The sequence below is a fragment of the Nicotiana tabacum genome, chromosome 9 (genome assembly GCF_000715075.1).
Source record: "Nicotiana tabacum cultivar K326 chromosome 9, ASM71507v2, whole genome shotgun sequence".
In the NCBI taxonomy this organism is placed as follows: domain Eukaryota; kingdom Viridiplantae; phylum Streptophyta; class Magnoliopsida; order Solanales; family Solanaceae; genus Nicotiana; species Nicotiana tabacum.
In genome coordinates, this window is record NC_134088.1 from 66,491,834 (window position 1) to 66,499,560 (window position 7,727).

Genomic DNA, 7,727 nt, shown 5'->3' on the forward strand with positions numbered 1-7,727 from the left:
GCATAATATATAAGATTTAAAGATTTGCATATGATATCTTTTCCACTGGACAAAATTCAAAAAATATTTAGATAGAAACTATATAGATTGTCTTCAAGGGAAAGCTAATGGGTACCTTTATGCTGAAAATTTGGACACGAACCTTCGCCAATTCAAGCGTTATATTAGTAAGAGAATGAAATCTACGAAACAAGCTACAATTACAAAGTTTTTCCATCAATTTTGAAAGAAAGTATTTTCTAGGTAGCTTTAAAATGTCAGCCTTAGAGTTTAAATATGTATAGGTTTAGTTATGAATTTATTAATAATTTATTAGCTTTCTTCAATATTTAATATTTAACTAGTGAAATATGCATATCTTTTGAGATTTTAAATTTGAATAGTTTTCTTATCTTTTATATGCAACATTAAAAAAAAAAGAAAAATTTATTTTTTGATTATTTTTATCTATAATAGTCAAAAATTATTTAAACGTCAAATGTTATTATAGGTGTATAACAATCATTCACTATAAAAGTCAAAAAATATCGAAATAAATGAGCCTGTTATAGAGAGGGTTAGAGTGTATATGTTATTACTTTTTGAACGGCCGCCACGATCCTAAAAGCCTCAACTCAGAAAAAAGGACAAAAGAAAAAGATAATAAGAAGTAAACATCGTTTTGACCGATGACCGTATGTTTAATGGAACTAAGTCGCAAGTTCTTTCCAAAAAAAAAAATTAAAAAAAAAATTTCCTGCCTTGTCACCTTGTGTACGAAGTGCAATACAGTCCGATTAATAATTTATCCGTTCCAATTTGTTTGATGCAGTTTGAATTTTGAGAATTAAACTTTTAAATTTTGACGGTAAATTTTAACGTAGAATCTTTGAGTTTGTTGAAATAAATTGTACATATTTAAAAACTACATAGAAAAAATTATAAGTCACAAACTCAAAATATTTTAAAGGTATATAAAAAAATTGCGATCAAAGAAAAATTTATTTGTCGGAACAAATTAGGACAGTAGGAGCACTCTTTATTTGTTTTTTGTTTTTTTTTGGTGTAAAGAAAAATTCTTTTATTTGTTTCTCTTCGTACTTGCCATGGATAGAGATCTAATGCATGCCTGAGACCATCGTTAGGGATCATTACACAAATACCAGGCCTACACATTTATATTTTTTTAGTTGATATACATATATTATATACTAATCTTATATTGTTATATACAAATTATATATGAGGAGATACAATATACATCCACGGTTAATTCGTTATTCTATCGTAGAATGGTACTCCCTCCGTCCTTCTTTTGTTGTCAAGGTACTAAAATTTGGCCCAAAGTACTTGTTAGGTTAGAGAATCAAGATAGAATTAATTATTTTTTTCACTTTGCCCTTAATATAAATTGTTACTAAAAGTAAATAATATCAATTGTTCCGGTAGCAGTTTTTTGTGAACTTTGTACATATTGATTACTTGGTTAATAAAATTCTTTACCTACCCAAAAAAATAGAGTAAACAATTATTGAAGAGAGATAAACCGGTAAACTAGTCAAAAAGCATTTCTTATATATATGATTTCAGGCATGCAAATAAAAAACATGACAATTAAAAGGAGACGGAAGGAGTAGAAGCCAGGAGCGATCTTTTTACAATGGCTCCCATGGTTTATTTTTATTTTATATTGCCAATACAATTAGTAAAAATGGTACTATTTCGAACCATAGTTTGGCCACACAAACAAGTAAGATATATAGAAATAGAGCAGTGACAACTCTTTTGGTCCCAACTTAATTATTGCAGATCATTATAAAGGATAGAGATATTAATAGCGCATGGAAGTCAAACTGACTTGGTTGATGGAGAAGTCGTCAACCAACGAATTTTGTCTAAGGAAGAAAGCAACTAGTAACAGTACTGGTAGTTGATTTTTTATGGAATAAAGCTTTAAGTTTGTGATCGTCTTGAAAGGTAAAAGCGGCCGGCAATTTTAGTCATTAAAAATAATAAACAGACTCCACAATAGACTTGTTCCACTAGCACAGAATTATAACTCTTCATTTCATGTACCTTAATTTTCGGCTGGTCAAAATTGACACATAAATACTGGCTAGGTCTTTCACTCTTCTTGTCAAACATCGCCATTCAAATTTAATATCCATCCTATGACTTGGTTGCAATTATGATAAACTTCGTGGGTTAATTAAATATTTATGTATTATGATTGCTTCTAGAGTTTAATCATGAGAAGAAAACTAATACAAACTTTTTTTTGGTCAAACCATCCACCAATACTTTCACCTTTCGTGGCGGTGGGGGTTTGGAATTAGCCTAAGAAAACTAACACAAACTGAATTGTAATTTATACTTCTTAAATTGTTGCTTCAAATCGAGTGTTTCCATATTCCAAATTGAGTTTTTTTTTTGGTTCTTTACTTTTTTTCTTTGTGGGAAATCATTATGCATTGTTTTATTTAAATTTTTTCATACAAAATACCAAAAATTATATAGTATGCAGGTGAACCTTAATTCATATGTATTCCAAGGAAATGATGATGAAAATTCAGAAGCATTTCAATTTCTAACTTCTAGAGTTTATATGATAAATCATCCTTTTCCGAAGCATAAGTAGTCCACGAGGACATTGAAAATCAATATTTGTTTCACGTTCTTATCACCATAATTAGTTAGGTTATTGTGTTTTAAGTTTGGTGGCTCTTAGTACTCTATATTGTTATCTCAAGCTAGCAGGAATAGATATTCATATATAACAGAATGATACACTTAAATATAAGTTTGAATTTTATATACTGAGAGTACCAAATTTTAACAATGAAATCATATAATATATAATTACATCTAATTCTCTATATTTACTAGCTATTATTTTTTCATAAAGAAGTATTAATTAATAACCTTAAAAAATAGATAAATATTTAACGTCTTGCAAATTTTGTCATGAATTAGTTGAGGTCTTGAGGAGTATAAAACTTTTCTAGCTAGGTGAAGAAATCGATAGACTAAGGTTATATGACGACTATTAGTAGTAAGGTACTAAAGTTGCTGGGTCGTATGCACTTTGCTTTCTCCAAATTAGGAATTCAATGTCACGTGGCAGTCAGCAAAATACTGAACTAAAGACAATTGGGGGTGGGTTTAAATTTACTGGGACCAGAAAGAATGAATTTATTCAAGCCTACTAAGTCGTAAATGGTGATGATAATAATGATCACAAGCGCAAATAACAGACTAAAGACTTATTCCATTTCAGTGATATTATTTGGTCCCTAGAACAATGAAGTCAATACGAATGACTTGACTACGATTACCATCATAGCTATAAGTCTAGTCGAGCCTCCTGATTAGTGTCACCTTTTTACTATATAAATACAGTCTATACCTAATACCATTGAGTAACCCCTATATCTCTCTAAGCTAACTCATCCCCAAGAAGAAGAAAAAGAACTGAAGATTATTTTTAAAATTAAAAAAAAACTATATATGGAAGTGGAAAACTTGAGTTGCGTAGTTACAATTAGTAGTTACAAAGAAGAAGAGGCAGATGAGGAGGATGTTATGCTTCCAGGGTTCAGATTCCATCCAACAGATGAAGAACTTGTAGGGTTTTATCTTCGGAGGAAAGTTGAGAAAAGGCCCGTCACTATTGAACTCATCAAACAGATTGACATCTACAAATATGACCCTTGGGATCTTCCCAGTATGTATCTACTCAAATCTCTCTACTAAATATCATATGTATTACTTTCATATTCTTATACTTTAGCCATGACTCCTTTTTCTTGAGACATATATTAGCTTAATTGCTAGCCAAACATGTGATTCAGATCTAGTTGTCCTTTTTATGTTTCCACATAATTTTATATATATATATAGTACTCTTAAACCTTTGTTATTCCTACAGAAGTTCAAGACTAATATTATTTGGAAACCCTTAAGATACAATAGGGAAAAATTGAAACAAAAGAAGAAGTTAGCTAGAGATTTGTGGTTTCCCCACTGCTTCTGATGTATTTTTAATTTGGTGAACGTGCAGAGTCTAGCAACATGGGAGACAAGGAATGGTACTTCTTTTGCAAAAGAGGCAGAAAATATAGAAATAGTATTAGACCAAACAGAGTGACTAGTTCCGGATTCTGGAAGGCTACTGGTATTGACAGACCTATTTATTCTAGTGTTGGACAAGGCCGTCGTCATGAATGTATTGGGCTGAAGAAGTCGTTGGTTTACTACCGTGGGAGTGCAGGAAAAGGCACCAAAACTGATTGGATGATGCACGAGTTTCGACTTCCTGCCGAAAATGATAAATCCACAAAACATATTGAAGCTAAAAGCATTGCTCAAGAAGCTGTAAGCAAATCTATATACTAGTGATTACTCTCTTTCTTTTATCCCATTGAGGAATTTACTAGCTACTAGCTAGTTATCTTTGTTGAAGTATCAGAGAAGCATCTTTTTATATAGTTATGTCTCAACACATCCCCTTAAGTGTGGGCGATGAGATTGAATCAGAACCTTTCTCATTTAAAAGTTTAAGCAGTTTGAAAGAACACAACTTTTAACTGCTCTCGATCAACAGTCTACGTTCAAGCAATTGTTCTAAGTAAATTTTTGGTTTCTTGGCGTTTGCAGGAAGTTTGGACACTCTGCAGAATCTTTAAGCGAAATGGGTCATATAGGAAGTGCCTTCCGGAATGGAGATCTGTAGCAGCAGCAAAGCGACACCCAACTGATACAAGTTCAAAAACATGCAGCGCTGATTCTTCAGATTATATAATTAGCTTTGGTGCTCCCGTTATGAGGCCGCACAATAATATCACTGAGATCAAACCCTTTAGCGGTCATGTTCATGACATATCAAATAATAGCCAGCTGCTTATGGGTCAATTAAGTTCAGTGCGTCAAGCACCTTCCGTATCCCACTCGAGCTATGGTCACACTTTAGCTCCGGACATGAATGAGTTGCTGTTAAAGCATGGAGATTGGGATGAACTTACATCTTTTTTAGATCTTGCCGTTGATCCGTTGTTCTGACTTTGTAAAGTAACATACATATTTAACGGCATTTCCTATACTGAAATAACAGAAAACTTCAGCAAAATTTCTTTATCTTATGTGCATATTGTTAGAACTTTCCTTATACTTGTGTGGCCCAATAGAGTTATATACGCCCATAATTAATATTTAATCAAACAGCATATCTCGTCCGTTCAACTGTTTAGGACGTACCAAATTAAATCTTATTTTTTATAAATTGGCCCTCCCTCCACTCATTAAGATTGCCACCACATATTCTCTACACAACTTTATCACTAACAACTGTGGTAACGTAAGGCTAGGTCAAGGAGGTTGAAACCGATTCGCCGATTAACGCTTTCGCTTTGCGATAATTGCTTCCGCATCAGATATATTTTCCTATAAAATCATCTCTATAAGATTGTCATATTCAAGATTTTGATGCGCGTGAAATTTATATTTATATTTGGTAGCAGAGCATGTCATTTGAATTCATAATCTTCGTGAAAGAATATAATGTTAACCACCATATATGTATAACGTGCGTTTATGTATATGATTTCTGTATATATTTTCGGACTTCATGATCTTTATGCAATTAATTGAATACTGTTAAGATAATTTTGATGGGAAAAAAATGCATATACATGTTGCTAGCAATTTGCGGATAAGGAGAAACTCTTAAAATAATGTGATATTGGATGATATTTCTTCAGATTCATATAAATAAATTTTTAAACTATCATATGTCATTATTAACGTGCAACGCACGTTTATAGATATTAGTATATATAAAAGCATGAATACAATGTTGGTTTACAAAAATAACCTTATAATATTATGCATAATAACTCACAATGAACGGACATAACCGGAATTCTATTAGCTTTAGGACAGAAACTTTTTTCTATTGGGAGTCAATTCCTTCCCTTAAACAGCGAGTAATTAAAACTTCAAATAATTAGTAAATGAGTCAGCATCAAACTGTGATAAAACAAACTACTGTTGTCATTAAAACTTCAAAGTAATTAGTAAAGAGTCAACATCAAACGTTACTGTTGCATTATATATATACCTTATCACACCAAAAGTATTTATTGGCTAGGTTCACCAAATTACTCTTTTTTTTAGAAAATAAAAATAAGTTCAATTAAATTCGCTTTTGCGAAAAGTACTATATATTATTATCCTTATATAGTATATTAGTAGTGAATTTCTTTGTTAGGGTCTATTCGAACAATTAGTTTGACATTATTGTAACGACCCGGCCGGTCGTTGTAAATATTATAACCTCGTTCCCCCATTTACTGCTCAAATTATGTCTTGCCATTGATTTATGACTTGTGTGCAAAATTTGAGGTCAATCGGACTTGATTCGATAGGTTTCGACATCGAATGTGGAAGTTGAAAATTTCATAAGACTAAAGTTTCAAGTGAGTTCGCACAAGACCCAACTTTGAACGAGAATATCTATATATATATATATATATATATATATATATATATATATATATATATATATATATATATATGAAGTTATGTGATAATCTACCTATCAAATGAAAGATATTCGAGTCTAGTTTCTAATGCTTAAAACCGTTTGTCATTCGGACATTCCTACAAAACGTTATGATCAAATACCCAAAGGCTGTCATGTAGCTCGCTACAGAGCTCGCAAGACCAGGCTTTAGCCTGGCGAGGCCTCGCCAGGCCTAAAGCCAGGTTTAACCAAGCTTTAGCTTGGCGAGGCCGGGCCTATCGCCTGGTCCGGAATTTTTGGAGTATCCATTCTTTTATTGTTATAACCCGACCCAACTTCGATAAATAAGCCTTGAAGCTCATTTTGGAGCAAAAATATGATATTTTTAGAGAGAAGGGAGAGTGTTCTAGAGAGAGGAAGAAGCTCAAGTATTTTTTTTCATCAAGATCTTGTTCAAGCTTTGAAATCCAACAAGGAAATATCACAAGATCTTCACTCAAGAGGTAAGGTTCTAACCCCTAGTCTTCAATTTCGAGTTTGGGTAAAAATGGGTGATTAAGAGTATGATTCTTGGGTGTAATAGTATCATTTATATATATCAATAAGGTTTATGAAAAGATTGTTGAGTTCAAATGGGTATAGATTGGGTTGAAAATGGTAGAAATCTTCAAGACTTTAATTGAAGATTTGAGGGTCGAGTTGATGTCGGAATTTGATGAATTTTATATGGTTAGACTCGGGAGAGGACGAGGATTATTATTCTGCCATTTTTGACTGGTTTCGAGACGTGGGCTCGGGGCCCGGATTTTGACCGATTTCGGATTTTTGGCCTATTTATGTAGTTTTTCCGTTGGAATTCGATTCTTTAGCCTATGTTGATAGTATTATTCTGATTATGGATAGATTCAGAGCTTTTGGTGACCGAGTCCAGAGACGAGGGTATCCCGGAGTAGGATTTTTACGTTATTAAGGTAAGTAACAGTTTTAAATCTGGTCCTGAGGGTATGAAACCCAGGATTTTGGTATCATATGATTATTTTGGAGGTGACGCACATGCTAGGTGACGGGCGTGTGGGCGTACACCAAGGGGATTGTGACTTGGTCCGTCCCGAGAAACTGTAAAGTTGAATAATTTATTGTTAGCCTTATGCTCTCTATGTGTTGATAAAATTTGACTGTAAATCATGCTTAGGTTATGTGTTAGTACTGTTGGGACCCACAGAGGTCG

General features: G+C 32.9%; 1 protein-coding gene across 1 annotated transcript; it reads left to right on the forward strand.

The window, feature by feature from the left end:
* Positions 1–3,358: 3,358 nt before the first annotated feature.
* Positions 3,359–5,198, forward strand: LOC107819176 (transcription factor JUNGBRUNNEN 1-like). The gene is made up of 3 exons (XM_016645263.2): positions 3,359–3,703; positions 4,040–4,353; positions 4,636–5,198. The coding sequence occupies exons 1-3, from the start codon at positions 3,487–3,489 to the stop codon at positions 5,035–5,037; spliced, it is 933 nt and encodes a 310-aa protein (XP_016500749.1). The 5' UTR covers positions 3,359–3,486; the 3' UTR covers positions 5,038–5,198.
* The last annotated feature ends 2,529 nt before the right edge of the window (positions 5,199–7,727 follow it).

What these genes read in the sequence shown, in the direction of transcription:
- LOC107819176 (XM_016645263.2), top strand. Translation starts at nt 3,487, where the DNA reads ATGGAAGTGGAAAACTTGAGTTGCGTAGTTACAATTAGTAGTTACAAA. An exon ending in TGACCCTTGGGATCTTCCCA is followed by an intron (nt 3,704 to 4,039) that starts GTATGTATCTAC and finishes GTGAACGTGCAG; the next exon opens with AGTCTAGCAACATGGGAGAC. An exon ending in AAAGCATTGCTCAAGAAGCT is followed by an intron (nt 4,354 to 4,635) that starts GTAAGCAAATCT and finishes TGGCGTTTGCAG; the next exon opens with GAAGTTTGGACACTCTGCAG.